This window comes from Quercus robur, chromosome 8 (genome assembly GCF_932294415.1).
Source record: "Quercus robur chromosome 8, dhQueRobu3.1, whole genome shotgun sequence".
Lineage (NCBI taxonomy): Eukaryota > Viridiplantae > Streptophyta > Magnoliopsida > Fagales > Fagaceae > Quercus > Quercus robur.
Window position 1 is genome coordinate 34,061,829 of NC_065541.1, and position 20,632 is coordinate 34,082,460.

Here is a 20,632-nt window from a genome sequence, read left to right on the forward strand (position 1 = left end):
TCAACCAATAACGTTATGAACATAATTTAGATTGATGACTAAAAATAGATCAATTATAATTAAGAGTTCATAATCACATGTGGTCAGGACCCAACTCATGCAAGTGCATATTATCGTTGAAACTTTTTTGTTTTTGTTTTTTGTTATCTTTCAATCTGGCGATTTGATTAAGACTTGTGAATCATCTTTTTGATCGTTATGACTTCAAAATTTATATCATACATGAAAATTAAATGATCAAAATTACAGTTTACTCTTGTAATGTGATGTGATGGTGATACGTAATGGGATGCTAGTGAGATGCAAATGTAATGCTAGTGAAGTTAAATGAGATTTGCAAAATAGAGTGTTTATAGCGTGTTGGACGCAATGATCGAATTGCCCTATACAGAAGATCAAGCCACATCAAGATTTAACAAGTAATGTGTATTCTTGCAATATAATATTTAAACCATGTCAAAATTTTATTGGTTTAAATTTTAAGATAAGGAGCATTAGGTAAATTCTAGAGGATAATTATGATTTTTGAATTTTTTTTAATCAACTTGTAAGATAAATGATTAAATTAAATTTAAAATCCACAAATATTCTAGGGTGTACTTTGGTCAATTAATAGTTTAAAAAGTGACTTAAAACATGAAATTTTACTAAAAATAATTAGAAGATATATTAAAAATCATTCAAAAGTTGAAATTGGAACTCAATTTTTTTTTTTTTTAAAGAAGAATTGGAACTCAACTTTAGATTTCATGAAAAGCATATTTTGCAAAATAATTTCACAACATTACTATTTTAGAAAATAATTTTCAGTAATTTATTACAGTATTTAACAAAAATGATTAGGCTAGAAAATATGATTATTATAGAATATCTTATGGTTACTAATATATATATATATATATATATATTATATAAGATAGAAATTCTATTCTAAAAAAATCCAAGTGATTATTATTATTATTATTTGTTGAGTTTGAGTATGACACAAAACGACCACGTTTTCTCATTACCCTGTGGGTCACCATGAGCATGCATGCATGAGTGGATGTTGATGCATGATGATGTGTCCTCCACTTCATCAGTTCTTCACCCTCACATCCCAACAAATCTCTCTCTCTCTCTCTTCACCTTCTAGGGTTTCTCTACCTCCACTCTCCAAAATCCAAAGATTGAATATCTTCACCAAAAACCCCACAAAAACCCTTCAACTTCTACCACAGTCCCATCCATTTCCATCACATTCACATTCTTTGCTAAACTAACTTTCACTTCCACAACACCAAACCAACCCATCCCATCCCCCAACACACAGTTTCCATTTTTAGCTAGCTAAAAGATAAGCCCTCAAACCCCACCCATTCATGGCCAAGACCAAACCTGGCAAAAAGGACCTCGATTCTTACACTATCAAAGGCACCAACAAAATCGTCAGACGTACTCTCTCTCTCTCTCTCTCTGTGAAAAAAAAAAAAAAAAAAAAAAACCCATTATTTATTTTCAAATTTTATCAAGCTAAAAAAATAAAAATAAAAACCCTCCAAAACTCAATCCTAAGCTCAACTCGAGATTCTGTTGTTATGTTTGTTTCTGTTTCTGAAAACCCAGAATTTGTTTTTATTTTTTTATTTTAGACTCTAAAAACCCAAAATTAACCCTTCTTATAATGATTTTCTATTTCCTTTTCTGGAAAACTCAAATCTTTTTGTTTTTAAGCTATGGTTTTGGATTGCATTAAATTTGGGTTAATTTGTGGGTATTGCAGCTGGTGATTGTGTGTTGATGCGACCATCGGACTCCGATAAGCCTCCATATGTGGCGCGTGTGGAGAAGATCGAAGCAGATCACCGCAACAACGTGAAGGTTAGAGTCCGATGGTATTATCGGCCGGAGGAGTCGATCGGAGGGCGGAGACAGTTCCATGGGGCCAAGGAGCTGTTTCTATCAGACCACTATGATGTTCAGAGTGCACACACTATTGAGGGCAAGTGTATAGTACACTCCTTCAAGAACTATACTAAGCTTGAGAATGTTGGAGCTGAGGATTACTTTTGTAGGTTTGAGTACAAGGCTGCTACTGGAGGGTTCACCCCAGACCGTGTGGCTGTGTGAGTTTTCTGGGTTTTGTGTGGTTTTTATTAAATTTTGAATTATTAAGTTTTCTGGGTGAGTTTCTTTGGGGATTGGCATTTCAAGTAATGCTTCTTGGGTTTTGTTTTTGTAGGTATTGCAAGTGTGAGATGCCATATAACCCGGACGACCTAATGGTGCAGTGTGAGGGATGCAAGGACTGGTAAATTAGTTGCATGTTATTCCTTTGTTTTTTACTGAATTATGGCTTCTAGTGTACTTTCCTTTTTGTCCCTTGTCTAAATAAATTAGATTCACTTTTGTTCCTGAATTTATCTCTAATTGAAGGTACTTTTGTACAATAATAACTGAAGTGGTTGCATGTGATTGGTTGCATTTCTGTGGCTTTATCATTGCTTAAAAACTGAAGTGTATGAGTATACATTTACCTATGCTTGAAATGCCTCATCTTGTATTATTCTAGGATCCTGTGATGAGTGTATAACCTACACTATTTCCACTAATTTGCTGATTGACCGAGTAATCTTTTTTAATATGCTGGAAATGCTTATTGCTTCTATTTTTTAAGGCATTCTTGTTTAGGTGGATATATGAATATTGCGATTGAAGACTAAATTTCTAGTGCCATGTTTACCAGTTCGTGGAGAGGTGATGTTTGTTAAAATTTTCTTTTGCTCTTCATCTATTGCAGACAACATATTGGAAATTTGCCCAAAATCTGCATTTGTTTGATAGCGAACACTTTGAGCTCCACATTTATCTGGTAGGGTCAATGAAGCATGTGGAATGTTTCATAATGCAGTTTGAGGTTTATTTGATTGATTGCAAAGTGGTGCTTTTTCTTCTTGCTTTTGCTCTTAATGATGTACTTATGTTATCAGAGCAATTTGTTCAGTCTTCAGTGAAAGTCTAGGTGGATCTCAATTGCACATGCTTTTTACATAGAACTTTACTTCTATAGGAATTAAAAGGTATATAATTAAAAGCTGACCTGCAGATTCTATTAGCCATGTTTAGTCTTCAGAACATACATGCTGACTCAACTTCAGAGTGCCAAAATTCTTCTTCTTTCCCACCCCTCTCCCTGCTTTTTTTTAAAATTACCTTCTGATTGGTATGTCTATATGTGGTGAGCTGTTATATGACTGGGATCTATCTGATTTTTCTTATTTAGTTTTTCCCCTTTATGTAGGTTTATACCGATTTCAATGTCTTAGGACTTCATGTAATCAATTCCTCTGGCACCTCCCCCTTCCCAGTTTACCTGTAACTAATGCTTGAATGGGTTCTTGTGGTTAATATAATATACATCCTTCACATAACTTAGATTTTGCCCTTAGAAGTTGGAAGTATATTGCACATTTTACCTTTCACTTCACTTGGTGAGGAATCATTTTTGGCTAAGAAATTTGTGTCATAACTACCTGCGTTTTATGCTTTCTTCATGGTCTGAGACTCAGATAATGAGCAACATTTGGGAAATATACTAGATTTGTTTTTGGGGGTACATTTAGTTTGTTGTTGATTACTTTAGACCTTTGTAATTTGATATGAGTGGTGAATCATAGGCAAGATTCAATGGTTTGGTTATACTTTTGAAATGAACATAAGCAACTATAAAATCCACCAGATAGAAGTGAAGAAATCATATTGTATTGCATACTTAAAGTTAAAAGAGTTTGTTGCTGGAACAAAACAATTAGAATTAAGCTTCAGGGTAACTGGAATGTGTGTTATCCTTATAGGGAACCGTTCAATTGAGAAGATACGTTGATTTGAAAGATGAAGAGAAAGGCCAATCTGTACTAACACTTGAGTATGTGAGGTATAAGTATGTGGATTATTTTTCCTTTAATGAAAATAAGCGACATTAGGTTTGAGTGGAAATTAGAAATAAAGTCATATAATATTGCAATAAGGATGAAAGCCTTGCAGTATTAATTATACATTGTAACTTGTTACTCATAACATCTTTTGACAAAATGACTTGTTTTCTTGTGTTCATTTGCGATTTTGAAAATGATCCCAAGTGCATTTTTCCCTGTTTGGCATGCACAGAATCAGTCAAATCATAAAAAGAAAATGAAAACCATAAAAAAAAAAATCTATAATCATAATAATAATAAAAGCAATCCAATCAAGAACTGCATATCCAGAAAATATTCATCATCCTATCACTGTCTCTCACTTCCAAACCCTAATATATTTAAAAAGATTAAAAAAAGGGAAAGAAAAAGAGAGAGGAACTCCAGGAAAAAAAAAACTATTAGTAAAATCAAACCCTAACTTATCTGGGAGTGTGGGGGTGAAGGAGAGAGAAAGAGAGGCTTTGATGGGATCTACAACAACAAAGTTGTTGCCTAGATAAATGAGGCTATAGATCTGATGGTGGTGACTCTGTTCAGGGTTATGCCCTTGCCAGAACATTGGCTGGAGACCTGAAGGGCAACATGCAGATTGAGGTCGGAGAGAATGGGAACATTTGCACAAGGGAACAATGTGATAGGAGCTGGAGACGAGCTGGTCAGAGCCATGGCGGGTAGAGAGAGAGGGAGAGAAGCTTATTGTTATAATTTGTTTTTGTTTTTGTTTTGTTTTTCTTTTTCTTTTTTGGTGGGGAAGGGAAGCCTCAAAAAATGATTCAAACTTCTTACAAGCATAAAACATTTTAAGCCTCTTTTGGATTATTTTACATTACTGCAAAAAAGGCTGCCATTGACCAAAATTTTCAGCTGCACCAAGCAATGGAAAATGTTTTATGCTGAAATAAACAGAATGGGTGTTAACTTTCAAACAACACTTTGGGTGTTAACTTGAAATGCAATTTTTTTGCTCATTCTCATCTAATAATAATGATATCTCATGTACTGTTATTTTGCAGGTTTCATCCTTCTTGTATGGGTATGACCATTGAAGAAGCCAAAAAATTGGATCATTTTCTGTGTTCTGACTGTTCATCTGATGATGATGCCAAAAGATCCTTAAATGTTTTCCCTGTATCACCATCTGTTGAGGCTAAGGTGAGAACACTTGCACTTCATTTGTATTTGTGTGTTAATACGTGTGTATGCGTGATCATTTATTGTCATCCTGGTTATTAATCTTGACAATTAGATTCCAAGTTTTATCCCGCTTAATGGTAATCCTGTTATATATTTAAGGAGGTTGGTGTGCATATGCCTTAAGTAAATGCTTGGTTGTTGTATATTAATATTGTCGAGCTTGCTGGTTAGTAAATGCATATACCTAAGTAAATTCTGGACAGAGTTGAGAGATTTGGTTGGTCCACTTTATTGGGAAGTAATCACAAGAAACTTCCATGATAGTTGTTCATTGTTCCTAATTCTCAATGGAGCTCAATGTGAAGTTGAATTACGTTTCAGAAATTGCTACCTTTGAGGATGTTGAGGACATCATATGCCTAAGCATTAATGAAGTTTTGAAATCAGGCAATGCCACAAAGCATTGTTGAGGCTGTGAGGCTTTGGAGGCGTGCATTTTAATGATGTAAATTTGGAAAAAGTTTCAAGCCGAAAATTGAATATAATTTATCTGTAGATCTTAAGGTTGACAGTGGATTGAAAGTATATTGATATATGTAATATCTGTTCCTTCTGTGTCATTGTCCATTTTAGTAGATATAGGGTGGCATGGAAAAGGATTTAATCCAAAATTCTCAATGTCCATTAGGTTTTAAGTTTTCTTAAGTTATGTTTTGACTGTCTTAAGTATCTGTGATAATCAATGCAACTTTGAGTTGAAAATTAAGAAAGTATATTTTTAGATGCTCTTTGAAACACAACGAAATTGTTCTTTTCCTTGAGGCATTGTTGAGAACATTGGTAGAGGAGCCAAGAGCCTTGCAGCTCAACTCATTGGCACCTCCTAATGTTTCCAAAACATTTAGGGTTCAAATTCCCCCTTTCTCATTGTAATTATCAAAAAAAGAAAATTGGTGGAGAGATGGGTGCCACCACCCCCCCCCCCCCCCCCCTTCCTTTGGCATTTAAAAATTTCCCTCCCTCTTATAATTTTGTTATTTATATACAACTTTACTAATTGTCCCTATGAGAAATTTTTTTGGCATTGCCATTGTTTGAGAACATTCATAGCTCTATTAATTCAATGAAGGACCATTTCTTTTTAAATTATAATGAACCTCTTGCCAATGTTTATGCTAGGTGGAGCCAAAGCGCAGGAAGAGATGACTGACTGTGACACATAATGGGGAGGTACTCATTTCTTGCTCGTCTCCAGTATTGTTGTTGTTGTTGTTGTTGTTGTTGTTGTTGTGTGATGTGGAATTGTACAGTGCAGAGAAGATACTGTGCTTGCACAAACCAAAGGCTTTTCTTGTTTTACCATGTTCAAATGTTTGTATGTGTGCTAGACTTAGGAGATGACTTTGTGATCTGTATTTTCCTTGAAGAGCACAATGTGCAAAAAGTGCACGAATCTTAATTAAGCGCAGAACACACAAGAACAAAAAAACCTTAAATTTAGGCAAAACTGTGGGCTCTGTTGTGATGTCCTTGTTGCTTGTGTTATTACTGTACGTGCCACCCCAATTTTACTAGCCTTTTTTATTGTCCCTTTATAACCTTTGTTGAGGGGAAAGGTAGATAGAAGATGAATGGGGTACGGTGTTTTTACCCCAAGATCAATCAAATGTTGAATCCATTGATGGCAACTATATCAGTGGCTCAAGATAAGTGGACTCAGGTTATTGTTGAGTTAGGAGGTTATTGTTGATTCTCATTTGAGCCCACTACTGACATCACTTCATCATCTACCATTAGCAACTTGCCACCTCAACGATTGTGAAATATTTTGTGAGGTTTTGGCGTCTCTAGAGTTTTTGATAATGAAGTGGGTTTGCTCTAGCTATCATCCACATCATGATGCCACTGGGTTGACCCGATTTACTGGTGGAACTCTTTCTTTACTCTGGTTGATTTTTCAAAACTCCAAAGCCCTACTTCCAATGCTTTGAGTTATGAAGAATTGAAGATTCACATAATTGCACCTACTTCCTTTTTCAGCTGGAAGATCATTCCAAGAAAACTAGACTATGATGAATTTTTTTCACTTCCATACAAGCAAACTTGTATCATGCAATTGGCATTTTATATGATGTTATTTGTGTTGTATATTATGGACTTATCAAGGAGGCCGGGGATATCCTGGCAAATCAGAACTGCTACTTATTTGTTTTAATAATTAGATAGATGGGGGTAGGGGTATTTGAACATTGGAGAATGTTTCCATTAAAAACACCAGGATGTGCCAACAAATTAAGCTACAAGGTTCTTGGCATCAGAACTGCTTAAAGTTACCGGTATAAAGTATGCGAATTTATGTAGTCAATCATCCTACAACGTGCCATGCCCGCCACGAGTCAACATGTCCTATCTCCATTTTGTGGCTATAGTAAGGGCCTTAATTACTTTATTAAATAGCGCTTAGGAAACGGCAAATGCCTGGCTATTAACTCATTTTGGCTCACAAAGCACAAACATCAGAGTTTGATAAATCCCTTCTCATAATATTATAGATGTCAAATATACACCTGAATTTAAAGTCAAAGACGGAAGGTCAAATTTTACGAGGTTGTGATTGATATTAATTTTTATTTGCCCTTTGAAGTATACTTGAATTTTAAGATCAGTGTATAAAAAGGGGGGCAATGTTAAAAAAGGAAGGCTAAAGAAAAAAAAATCATTGAAAAGATTAAGAGCCAGCGAAAAAGAAGTCTATTCCTGTATATGGCATTTGTCAGCAAAATCATTGAAATGATTAAGAGCCAGCAAAAGAAAAAAGGAAAAAACAGTTGTAGTAATATTAATGTGCCACTATCAACGGGATCATATTTGGCCCGTGATTCACTGTCCGTACCATCATAAATCTTTCATTCTAGATTTCTAAATTTCAAGCTGTCATGAGTCGTCGGGATCCTTAGGCTTTATTTGGGCGCATGAACGTGCGCAGCTTATGGCCCTGTGTCACTTCTAAAAATTATATAAATTAAGGAATGTGGATGGAAAAGTGATGGATAGAAAATGGGAAGGAAATGAAGATTTAGAGAATTAGATTCTGATTGGTTTAAGGGTGGAGTAGATGGAAAAGTGGTTAATATAAGAGATTTTAGTTCTATTAAATTGTGTGTGAAATCCTATTAAAAAAAAAAATATGTTTGAATTAGCAATTCATTTATTTATTTTTATTTTTTAAGAGCGTTAAAGAACCCAAATTTTTTCTTTAAAAAAAAAAACTAATGATAACATCAAAAAAAGAAAAAAATAAGCAAAGAATAAAAAGACATAAACGTTCAAAAAAAATATGAACATTGTGCTGGGGCCATTGGAAAATTTCATCCAAAACATAGCTCTTCTCGATTTGGGGAGATTGAGTTTTGGTGAGTTTAGGGAGAAAACTATTAGGATCTATCATTTTCTCCTCCTTTCCACACCCAATCAAGACATCTTTTCACATTTTTCCTTCTTTGGTTTTTTATTCTTCCAGTTTTCAGCTTAACCAAATAGACTCTTAGTTTTTTCTCGTGTGTGTGGTTGGGAGAATGTAAAAGTGGAAGGATGAAAAACTCTTTTATTTGGTTGAGAAGGACAATGAAATGATAGAAATATAAGAAATAATTTCTTTGTAATCATTAAACAAAAAAAAATGCTATTATCAATTAAAATTAATAGAATAATATATATATATATATAATTTTGTCAAATGATTTTTTTTAATCAAACGATAGGTTTTTTTTTTCCTTGAATCAACAGTGGCTTAATGGTGGGTTTCAGTTAACTCAATTGGTAAAATCTATAATAATTGAATAAGAGATCTGAGGTTCAATCTCCTCCTATACAAAAAACGGATTGGTGTTTTGGTCTGATGATAAAGAGTTATCATTAGAAGTGGACGTTATATGTTAAAATTCTATATTAAAAAAAAATAGAGGCTTAATGGTTAACCCAAACCCATTTGAGTGTCTAATCCATCAATAATTTGTTATTATGTACTAATTTATTGCTCTTGCCTTTATTGCATAAGTTAAATAATTTCTTTCTATACTCGCTCACACATTGATATTTTGATTATTCTCACTCTTTTTAGAGCTCCATCCATGAATTTGGATAAGATATAGGTTCTAATTTGGGAATCTTTCATTGTTTAGTCATCAAAATCAATTGTTTTATAGATTTCTATGACTGTTTTAAACAATTTATTATTTTCTCAACTCTACAAATATGGTAAGTTTCATTCACAACAAGTATTTTAAAAAAAATAACAATGAGTTAGGTTCAAGTTATACTCTTTGTAACTCTATAAAATGTTACACCATTTCATAAGTTTAATATTTTGACAAATCAACCAATGAATTACATTATCTCCTTATAACTTTCATAGTTGCAAAATATCAAGATTAATAACTATCTCATCATTCAATATCTATATTTCAAGATTTTTTTTTATTTGATATATTTTTTAACTTTAAAATTATACACAAAATATGAATTCATAGATCATAATAAATAACATCCAATTAACACAAGAATTGACATGCATATTAAGAACAACAAAAATATGTAATCCAATAATGAGATTTTAATACGTAATAGAGTGGTGTATCATTGCAAAAAGTTATACCAAACATGACTGTTCCTAACCTTTTATAGATTATACATTGATTAGCCTTATTTCTATACATCCGATGCCAATTTGCCAACAAAGATAGATTGAACTCATTGACTCTTCTAAAACCTAAACACCCTTCAACTTTTGGATTACAAAGTGTCTTCCATGATGTGAGGATCAGCAAGGCATGACTAAATAAATTTTTTTATAAAAAAAATAGAAATAAAAACACCAAAACAAATCGTCCAGGTGGTGTCAAACATCTGGAGAACATCCAAACTTTTATATTTTAGGTGAGAAATGGTATACAAGCAAAGCTAAACAACTTAATTACACATTGAGGTGAGTGATGTTAGATATATTACAAATTTTATAACATAAATCTTACCACTTTATGTGACTCCAATCATAAGAAAATAATTCATGCTATAATTTATTATGTTGTTGAAATCCATTAATCATATTCATTTCCATATCAGTTTGTAAACCATAGTTAAATCTATTGAAACTTTAGCATTTTATTTGTTAAATGGAGCTTAGGGGAATTTTATATTTAAATTAAATTTCACAAATAGGGATGGAATACCATTAACGTTTTATTTGTTTTGATGAAAAACTTTTTTTTTTTTTTTGGTAGGATAGAAATTGCAATTCAACAAGAATGTTTATGCAGCCATTAGAAAATTATCCCAATAGAGTATAAAATGCTTTCCAATTTTCTAATAATGAAAAACATTTTTTGGAACGTCACATACTTCACAAATCATTGTATATAAGTTCCACATTACAATAAGTTGTTCCACTAATCATATTCATTTCCATATCAGTTTGTAAATTGTAGTTAAATCTGTATAAACTTTAGCATTTTATTTGTTAAATGGAGCTTAAGGGAATTTTATATTTATATCAAATTTCACAAATAGGGATGGAATACCATTAACATTCTATTTGTTTTGATGAAAATATTTTCTAGAAAACATTTTTCATATATATATATTTTTTTTGGTAGGATAGAAAATGCAACCCAACAAAAATGTTTAAGTGGCTATTAGAAAATTAGCCCAATAGAGTAAAAAACGCCTTCCATTTTTCTAATAATGAAAAACATTTTTTGGAATGTCATATATTTCACAAATCATTGTAAATAAGTTCCACATTACAATAAGTTGTTCCACTATTAACCAATGTTTTGAAACCTAGATAGGACGTTCTAATCGGGTCAACTGAAAACCAACTTAGTCAACATTGGTTTATGTTCACTCGAGAATAAAAACTTTGTGTTGGTCAGATATAGAAAATTATTATATATAAAAACAATTTATAAATTATATTTATTAAAAAAAAAATGACACATTACGGTTTAATTGCAGTTGAATCCTAGTTTGACCTTAAGAATCTTGAGCCTCCTTCTTTTTTATTTTTTTAATGGTCCTTTAAACCATCGGAGTTTCAAAATCATGCTAATAACCTCGGCGTGTTTCAAGTCAAGTAGTCAACCAAAACTAAATCCCAGTCCTTACTCCGAAGTCACTAGGAAATGGGACCCAAACCCACCTTCATAGTTGGGTCCAATTTTACATCCGTTGAATATTATCGTCACTAGTCTCGCACATAGACATTTCAAAAATGGGGGCATAGAAGGAATTTTTGAGCTCAGGTCATTGGCCGGTGGACTTTTAGACATTGAAACCTCCACTCCAATTTCTGTGTTTATTTTTTATTTTTGAAATCGTGAAAGTGCAAAATAAGTGAGTGCCAAGGTAAGTTATATTGTCGATTCTAATTAAACTGTTTAATTGGTAAAGCTTTTTTGTTTAAAAAAAAAATATTTGAAATTCGAATTTTATCTATATAAAAACTAATTGGCATTTTAAATTTGATTATCTCTATATACTAAAAGGATTCAGAAAATTAGTTATGGCTTTGAAAAATGTCAAAAATACTCCTAATTAAATTAAATAATTCTTATTCTTAAAAAATAAAAAGAGGGTTAAAATTATAAATCAACAAATTAAAAAAAAAACTACCATAAACTTTTTTCCTAAAAATTAGTATTTTCTATTTAAATATATCTCACGCACGTTTGATACATTTTTTTTTCCTAAAACTAGCACACGCTAAACTTAGCTGTATGAGGTCAAAACAGATGACCTGACCCTTGGTATAGGAGTGGGCCTAGATGGAGGCCCGTTACAATTAATTTGTAGAGTTGGATAGCTACGGTCAACCTTTAATGTCTTTGCTAGTTTCGGGTTAGTAATTAATTTGAAGTAAAGAAAGTGAACAACAACATGGTTTAAACTTTAAATGTAAAGATAAAGAGAAAGGTAGGTTTCTTTTCTTTAAGTTTCTTCCTCGGTCAGGCCAAGGAGAATAATTCTATTGAATTATGCTTCTCGATTCTATAGTGATTGCTTTTTTCTCTCTTTCTCTTTGCTTTTTCTAATCTGCGAGCTTGGAGGAGCTTCCTTCCTTTATATCGTTGCTGGGGTTGCATCCTAACCTTCCACTTGGATTGCTATAGATCCTTGTGGGGATGCTTGTCCCGTCATTGTCTTGCTGGTGGTGGTAGAGTAGGTTGCAAGCTGTAAGTACACTATTCAGGGGTCATTCTACCATTAAATGCAGCAGGTTGAGCTGGTGCTGTGTATTTAACATTGTTATTAATTCCGTTCCGTTCTGGCTAGAACAGATGGAAAATTTCGTACCGGTCTACAAACCGGAATGAGATACCCTCTTGTTCCACCTCGGAGAAAATTTTGGCCTATTCCGGTGTGTTTCGGGCGTTTCGGTTGATTTCGGTAAATTTTGGCCGAAATCAAAGATTCAGCCGGCATGCATTTTGGGCTTCTTTCCCTCTTAAAAACTAAAAAGAAAAATCACTGCCGTTGGATCTTCTATAGAGGAGATGAAAAAGAAAAGAAAAAAAAACAAAGAAAAAAGAGAACGGATGAAGGCATGAAGCAGAGCCGGTGTGACAAAGAAAATACAAAAGAAGAAGAAAAGGAAAAAGAGGAGAAAAGATACTGGAGAGCACCTGAGCCACTGAAGATTGAAGAGACGTGGGAAGTGGGAACTTTGGAAATGAGAAGAAGAAGAAAGAGTGGTCAGGTGAGACAAGTAAATAGTGTAGGCCATTTGAGTGGGTTGGGAAATGGGAAAAGTTAGTGGAAGGAAACTTCTTGAAAGTTCCTTCTAATTGCCCAACTTGTTTCTTTTATTTACAAAAAGACCATTACTAATTATATTTTAATAATGATTAGAATAATAAATCATCTGCTTACTTTATCTGAGATTTTTTTATATAAAAAAGTGTATGTATATATATAAAATAGACAACCTGAAACACTTCAAAATGGTACGTCGAAATAAGCTGGTACTGAAATATTTCATTCCAGTAGACAAACTGAAACGGGTTCCGAAACGGTATTCATAACATTGGTATTTAATGCAGATGTGGTGAGTGCTTTATCAGGAAGCTTCCTCCTTCCCCCGCCTACATGTCTCCACCCTCTTTCTCAGCCCTTCATCTTGTTGGTTTTGGGATGGGACCTAAGTCTCTCGAGGGAAGCTTGATCCTCGGACTCCTAGGATTGGATACTCCCCTCGATTTATGGTATTTAGTTGTTTGGTCTGGGCTAGACCTAATTCGATGGACAGCATGGCTCAATTGCCTCCTTGGGATGTTCTAATGCCATGTGCCCTTACTTCTTGGGCTCCTCCCTCCCACACTAGCAGTTTACTTAATTTCAAATCTTAAATTTTAGTTTCTTAAAAATTCATTCATATATAACCTCATTAATAATAGATAAATTTAAATTGAAAAATTACATTAAACTCAAAATAAAAAAAAGACTCTCGTTGCACGTGCAGAGCGTGTGTAATGAGGCTAGTAAAGAATAATTATCATAGAACGAACATTATATATTGAGATTCTATCGTAACTACAAAAATTTGCTAAGCTACATGTTCCACCCCACTAGTTGGATGAGATAGTATCCCCAAAATACTAGAGTGAGGATGGGTGTGTAAAACTCTATTATTTAAGTTTCCAAAAATTTAAAATTATATTCCTAGTTAAAATTTTATTACAATTTTTTTAAATTTAAAATAAAGATTAATATTTATTTTTAATTGTTTTAGTCATTTGCAATAATATTACCATAATTATAGTTTTCACTTCAAATAACTCACTAATTATTATGATAATTTAGTAATAACATTTAAAAAATATTTTTTATTTATTTATATAAACATGCATCCCCAAGGTAGCGTGTTTAGTGCCAAAAAACCTAGACATAAGCCTTACCGTCCATTAATTTGTACAACAAAACATACTACTAATAAAAAATTAGATTTCATTTTTTTTCCTGAATAAAATTATAGTTCATTTTTTTATTATTTATTTATAGAAAAAAAAAAAAGATTTTAGTCAAAAACGTTTGCCGCTTCGCTATAATTGTTAATAAAACTTAAAAAGTATTATCTATTTTTTTTAATTTTTTTTTCTATTGTTGATATTTACCTCTCTCTCTCTCATTCTCTCTCTCAATCCAACTGGCCAAAGCTACACAAAAGAGCTTGAATTAGGGTTTATGAACTGGAAAGATCGTACTTTTCAGTTCAAAATTTCTTGGGTTTTCTCTCGTTTTCTCAGATCCCTTCAACCATGTCATCAATGTAAGTAATTCCCCTTTTTCTTCTCTCGCTCATCAATTCCTTCACAACCCTCTTTCTATTCCTCAATCCTTAATACCCTAACTTTGAATCTACTTTGCAAATTTAAATTCTGAGCCTTAAAATGCAAAGACCCATTTAGGTATTAGGGTTTTGCTTCTTATTTACTTTTTTGGGGGCCCATCTTGTATCCCCTATGTTATATATTCATGACTTTTGAGAATGCCTCTGTTTTGAGCTAATTCTAGGTGGACAGTTTGGTTAGGCAAATTAGAGTTAGGTTTAGGTTTTTGTAGATATGATCAAACAGATATTCGGAAAACTACCTCGAAAACCCTCAAAATCATCGCATTCGCATAATGAGTTGTACAATGATGGAGGGGTCAATGCCAATTCATCATTGAATTCGTTTAGTGGACCCAATTCCTTTAATGGCTCAAAATCCACTTCAGCTTCTTCGAAATCCATGAATCATTCGGGGCGCACGAGCAATGGGACTCTTGCCTCTCAATCCTCGGGTATGAATAAGTTGAATCAAGGGAAAAAATCTGTTAGCGTTGTGGCCCAAGTCAGTCCTGCCTTGTCATCAGCGGTATATGAGGCTTTGCCGAGTTTTCGGGATGTTTCAAGTTCAGAAAAGCAGTCTCTCTTCATTAGGAAACTCAATATGTGTTGTGTTATGTTCGATTTCAATGATTCTGCAAAGAATCTTAGAGAGAAGGATGTTAAGCGGCAAACTTTGCTTGATCTTGTTGATTATATTTCATCGGTAACTTCGAAGTTCAATGAGGTGGCAATGCAGGCGATCACAAAGATGGTGGCGACTAATTTGTTTCGATCACTCCCATCTACAAATCATGATTGTAAGGTTCCGGAAATGTATGACCCAGAAGAGGAGGAACTGGCCATGGAACCCACTTGGCCTCATCTTCAGATTGTGTATGAATTTCTATTGAGATTTGTGGCTTCGCCAGAGACAGATGCCAAGCTTGCTAAAAGATACATTGACCATTCTTTTGTGTTGAAATTGCTTGACTTGTTTGATTCTGAGGACCAGAGAGAGAGAGAATACTTAAAAACGATTCTCCACCGCATTTATGGGAAATTCATGGTGCATCGACCATTCATTAGGAAAGCTATCAACAATATCTTCTATCGTTTCATTTTTGAGACGGAGAAGCACAACGGGATTGCAGAATTACTTGAGATATTGGGCAGTATTATTAATGGGTTTGCTTTGCCTTTGAAGGAAGAGCACAAGCTGTTCCTTGTCCGCGCTTTGATTCCCCTTCATAAGCCAAAGTGCGTATCTATGTACCACCAGCAACTCTCATATTGCATTACACAGTTTGTGGAGAAAGATGCCAAGCTGGCTGATACTGTAATTCGAGGTCTTTTAAAGTATTGGCCCGTAACTAATAGTTCAAAAGAGGTTATGTTCCTTGGTGAATTGGAGGAAGTTCTAGAAGCCACCCAAGGAGCAGAGTTTCAGCGCTGCATGGTCCCTCTATTCCGTCAAATTGGGCGCTGCCTCAACAGTTCACATTTTCAGGTACTTGTTTTAGAATGTTCTTTTTATATTTCTATGGCATTCTTTTCCTAATATGTACTATCACACGGACTTCCTTGGCATTTTCCTTCCATCTCATTCAGGCTTTCTGTCCTTTATTTTCTTTTACAATTTAAACTTCTCATATAACATTATTGGATCCTTATTTTCATGGAACTTTAATTGCTGTCATAATAACACTGAGATTCTAAATTGGGGTTTTGGCTTTTCACTCTTTCAATTGACACCCAATTTGTTGTCCCTTGAATGTGTTGAAGAGTGAGGTTATGATGTTTCCTAATTTTTTTTAGTCTGAATCTTTGGATATTCAATGTCTTAGATGTGTGATAAATTTTTTGTGTACATTATTTTGAGATGATCATTGGCATTGTAATGATCTGGTTGACATGCTAAAGCACTGAAATTGGGTTTAGAAGATGGATAATGAGATTCTTCTGGTGTGTAGAGTATGTTTGAAACCACTGTGGATAAGAATGCTTCTATGGAATCATTATTGGAGAGACATGAGGAGTGGTGTAGGAGGAGTTGGTGTGTGGAATTTATGAGAAATTGATTGGGAGGTTGCTGCGGTGGCTTCATTTTTCCATTATTAGATTCTCATATTCCCATTAGGGAGGGGAGTGATAGGATGAGGTGGAAGTTAAAGAGTAATGGGGAGTTTACTGTACTGTCATTTTATGAGTTTTTACGGGGCTCACCACCTATGTCTTTCCCTTGGAAAGCCATTTGGAGAGACAAGGCTCCTCTGAGGGTTTCGTTCTTTGTGTGGACAGTGGCTTGTGGGAAAATTCTTACCTGCAAGAACCTCACGAAGAGGGGTTACTCAATGGAGAGTTGGTGTTGTATGTGCCGATGTAGTGGAGAGGCCATGGATCACTTCTTGATTCATTTTAATGTGGCCTTTGAGTTGTGGAGTTTGATATTCAGGATGTTTGGGGTTTAGAGGTTGTGATGCCCCAATTTGATTGATTGTGTGATGTGTGTGGGTGTGTGATGAGTCCCACATCGGGTATTTATTAGATAGATCTGGGCTTTATTAACAATTACAAGAAGCCTCAATTGTGACTAGTCCTTTTGAGGTATAGCGCAGATATGGCTAGTGCTTTTTCTTGGGTCGTTACATATGGTACCAGAGCCGGCCCGTAACTTTGTGTGGGCTCAGAGACACTACTCACAAAGTGGGCCCTAACGAGGACGTTATGGATTTAAGTGGGGGAGATTGTGATGACCTAATTTGATTGATTGTGTGATGTGTGTGGGTGTGTGATGAGTCCCACATCGGGTATTTATTGGGTAGATCTGGGCTTTATTAACAATTACAAGAAACCTCAATTGTGACTAGTCCTTTTGAGGTATAGTGTAGATGTGGCTAGTGCTTTTTCTTGGGTCGTTATAGAGGTACTATTGGAGACGGTTCTTAATTTATTATGCGAGTGGCGGAGTTAGGGACCTAACTCCGATATTTGAACCTTACTCCCTTATGTTTGATGTGGACTATATGGAGGGAAAAAAATTGGCGTACCTTTGAATACGTGGAGTGCACATCAACCCAATTACAAGCATCCTTTATTAGTTCTCTTTATGAGTGGTCTTTTGTATCGGGTCTCATGGATAGTAATTCTATTAATTCTTTCATAGATTCGATCCATATGTTGATAGTTTTCCTCTTGTATTTCTTTAGGATACTTTGTGAAAATAGTTTTCCTTTTGTATTTTTTTAGGTTACTTCATGATTATTTTCACGAGGTAGTCTCGTATTAATAAAATTATTTTAGACAAAATTTGGTTACAAAATTGGTTGTGGTATAAGGTTACAATTACCACAAAAAAATTAACATGACTACATATTTTGAAAATCTAATCATTGAATTGTATGTTCTTTATGTTCTTAACATATATGTCAAATTTTTTCCTAATCGGATGTTATTTACTATTTGATCAAGAAACTTAATTTTTATGCATAATTTTGGATTACAAAAACTTGAAATTTAAAACTTTGATTGGTGACGTAGCTATTGATCTTTGATATTTTGAAAATTTTGCAAGCATGAAGGATATAAGAAGAAAATGTAATCTAATAGTAGATCAACCAAGTATGTTGCTAAACTTTGTCCAATTATTTTTACTTATAAAGAAGAAATAGAAATAAAGAAAAAAAGAAGAAGTTAAAGTCTAAATATAATTTTATTCCATGCAAAGAATTAGAATGCAAATTCAATAAAATACGCTAAGAAATTAATGTCTTTATTTTATCGGTATAACCTGATCTCTATGAATATAGATAGGAATTTCATCCCAGATTCCTAGTACATAACTTCAAATGCACACCTAAGTATTCTGTAATGGAGTCCAGCTTTCCCTCCAAGCCTTCAATGTTGTAGGGATTCTGCCCCAAATTCTTGAAGATATCCTTCTCTCTTTAACATATTTTATTTGAGAAATATTTACTATAGCTTCTTCATATTTCCCATAGGGTGCTTCACAGTCCTAATTTTACTTTTCTAAATCCATGGTATTAGTTCTGTTAGGGGAAATGACATATCTGGTGTTCCCCTAATGAGGTACATCCAGATGAAATTTTTTGTTTAGAGAAGGCTTCTCTCTGCTATAGATGCATTGTTGGTGCTTTTCTCTATTTTGAGGTGTTTTCTTATTATGATATAATTCAAAGTTACCTGATTGTAATTCTCCATTCTAGACCATCTTTCCAGGTAGTCTGAAAATAATAATTCAATGGAATTATAGCTATCCTGAGTTATGATTTTCTTCCAAGATTGAGTGCTGTAGAACTGAGGAAATATTGCCAATGAGCTCTAGCTCAAATGGAATTTCCTCCTACCATAATAATGGGATGGAGGGTGGGGTTGTAGATTCAAGATCTATTGGGTGTGTGTATAACTTACCAATAATTATTATAAAAGAATTGAGAAAATATCACTTCAAAATTTAGATGAGGACATCAGCAGGAGTGCAACGAAAATTTTTGTTTGGGGGCCAAACAATGGTATTGATGATAAACCTATTGAGAAAAATTTAAAGCACATACATTCAAAAATACAATGGTAATTATACACTGTACAAAGCTATCAATTTTGATATATATAAATATATATATATATATATATATATTTACAAAAAATAATCTTTCAAGAGGAGTTATCATATCTTGCTAAACTCTAATAAAAATAATTTTTTTTTTTGTTTTTTTTGCTATAAACATGTTAAAAAAAAAAAAAAAAATTCCTAAAAAGACTTAGTATCTCCTTCAAAGTTATGCACAACGGTAATTTTCCATAGAATAAAATCTATCTTTTATCATCTAGTGCAAGTCTTAGCAATTTCCTTTTTAACTGATATGTTATTCACCCAGTGGTTCTTTGATCTCACAACCTCACCTCTATCTCATTATTATGGGAAGAGGAAGCGTTACTTGAGCTGTAGCTCATTGGTAAGTCTTAGTGATTTCTTTTTCAATATAAATTATCAACTTGTCAGCCAGAAACTTATTTTCTATTTGGCTCTGCAAGCATTCAGTGATTTAATTAAAAAAGACAATTGAGATTATTGCATTTCTTGTTCTCTGAAAACATTGCCTCATTCAAAATTTGAGAGCAAATCCCTAAATGCACGTTTTCACTGGTTTTTCTGGCAGGTAGCTGAACGTGCATTGTTCCTGTGGAATAACGATCACATAAGGAATTTAATTACACAGAACTGTAAAGTTGTTCTGCCGATAATTTTCCCAGCTTTGGAGAGAAATACACGGGGTCACTGGAACCAGGCTGTTCAGAGTTTGACGTTGAATGTGAGGAAAATATTCTCAGATGCTGATCAAACACTTTTTGATGAGTGCTTGGTCAAATTCAAAGAAGATGAAGTCAAGGAGAGGGAGACACAGGAGAAACGGGAATCAACCTGGAAGCGCCTGGAAGATGTGGCAGCCGCTAAGGCTGTAAGCAATGAGGCTGTTCTTGTCTCTAGATTTGTCTCTTCTGTTGCCATTGCTACCAGCACAAAGCCTCTGGCTACTGGCAGTAATTAAGCCACAGGACACGCATGTTGCAAGAGTTCACCTTTCTTATATATGATTGAACATAAGTGGTGGAACCCAATCTACACAATTTAGGGATTGTTTGTCCAAAGTTCTCTTGGGTTTCTTATTGTAGTAATATCTGCTGAAAAGGAAAAATTGGTGAGGTGTTGAGGATATTGGTTTGTCCTTGCTTTTTCTTGGCTCATTCCTTTCCTCATCAGCCATGGATTATGTATCATAAGGAATTTGGTTTATAGAGGTAGTTGTTCGGATTTCTACCTGATTAATATTTTATTGTGTAATGATGCAAAAAGATAGTTCCTTTTGTGCTATAGCCTTTGTTTATTTTGTAGCCTTTCTGAGTTGTGTTTATGTCAAACGTGTATATCATTTATTTTCAAAAAATTAAAAACAGTGTCCTACGGTTGGCAGACCAAATAGTTGGCTGATTGATTCAAAATTTCAAGGGCATGGCCTAGTTGTTTTTGTTTTTGGGTAACTTGGATTTATTTTTTTGGTCCTGTGCTTTTCGGTTTGAAGAAATTGCTCCTGAATGGGCTCTCTGTAATATACGTGCCACATTCCAGAATTCATGTAATGTCCTTATTGAATGATTAGTG

The 20,632-nt window shown here is 34.0% G+C and overlaps 2 protein-coding genes across 3 annotated transcripts; both read left to right on the forward strand.

The window, feature by feature from the left end:
- The first annotated feature begins 1,091 nt into the window (after positions 1-1,091).
- Positions 1,092-7,261, forward strand: LOC126695294 (chromatin remodeling protein EBS-like). Of its 2 annotated transcripts, XR_007646008.1 has the most exons (6): positions 1,092-1,434; positions 1,763-2,105; positions 2,222-2,290; positions 4,494-4,627; positions 4,970-5,108; positions 6,270-7,261. XR_007646008.1 is itself a non-coding variant. In XM_050391984.1 (5 exons), the coding sequence occupies exons 1-5, from the start codon at positions 1,362-1,364 to the stop codon at positions 6,294-6,296; spliced, it is 651 nt and encodes a 216-aa protein (XP_050247941.1). In that variant the 5' UTR covers positions 1,094-1,361; the 3' UTR covers positions 6,297-7,261. The 2 variants fall into 2 exon arrangements, 1 of the variants encoding a protein (XP_050247941.1); XM_050391984.1 differs by lacking the exon at positions 4,494-4,627 and having other exon boundaries at positions 1,094-1,434.
- A 6,969-nt stretch (positions 7,262-14,230) lies between these two features.
- On the forward strand, positions 14,231-20,344 carry LOC126695297 (serine/threonine protein phosphatase 2A 59 kDa regulatory subunit B' gamma isoform-like). The gene is made up of 2 exons (XM_050391987.1): positions 14,231-15,961; positions 19,632-20,344. Exons 1-2 carry the CDS (start codon positions 14,708-14,710, stop codon positions 20,019-20,021), a joined length of 1,644 nt encoding a protein of 547 aa, XP_050247944.1. The 5' UTR covers positions 14,231-14,707; the 3' UTR covers positions 20,022-20,344.
- Positions 20,345-20,632: the final 288 nt, after the last annotated feature.

Bases quoted from the DNA above. Each gene is read 5' to 3' on its own strand.
- LOC126695294 (XM_050391984.1), top strand. From the start codon at position 1,362: ATGGCCAAGACCAAACCTGGCAAAAAGGACCTCGATTCTTACACTATC. The intron at 2,291-4,969 runs GTAAATTAGTTG...GTTATTTTGCAG, and splicing joins TGTGAGGGATGCAAGGACTG to GTTTCATCCTTCTTGTATGG. The intron at 5,109-6,269 runs GTGAGAACACTT...TGTTTATGCTAG, and splicing joins CACCATCTGTTGAGGCTAAG to GTGGAGCCAAAGCGCAGGAA.
- LOC126695297 (XM_050391987.1), top strand. From the start codon at position 14,708: ATGATCAAACAGATATTCGGAAAACTACCTCGAAAACCCTCAAAATCA. The intron at 15,962-19,631 runs GTACTTGTTTTA...TTTTTCTGGCAG, and splicing joins TCAACAGTTCACATTTTCAG to GTAGCTGAACGTGCATTGTT.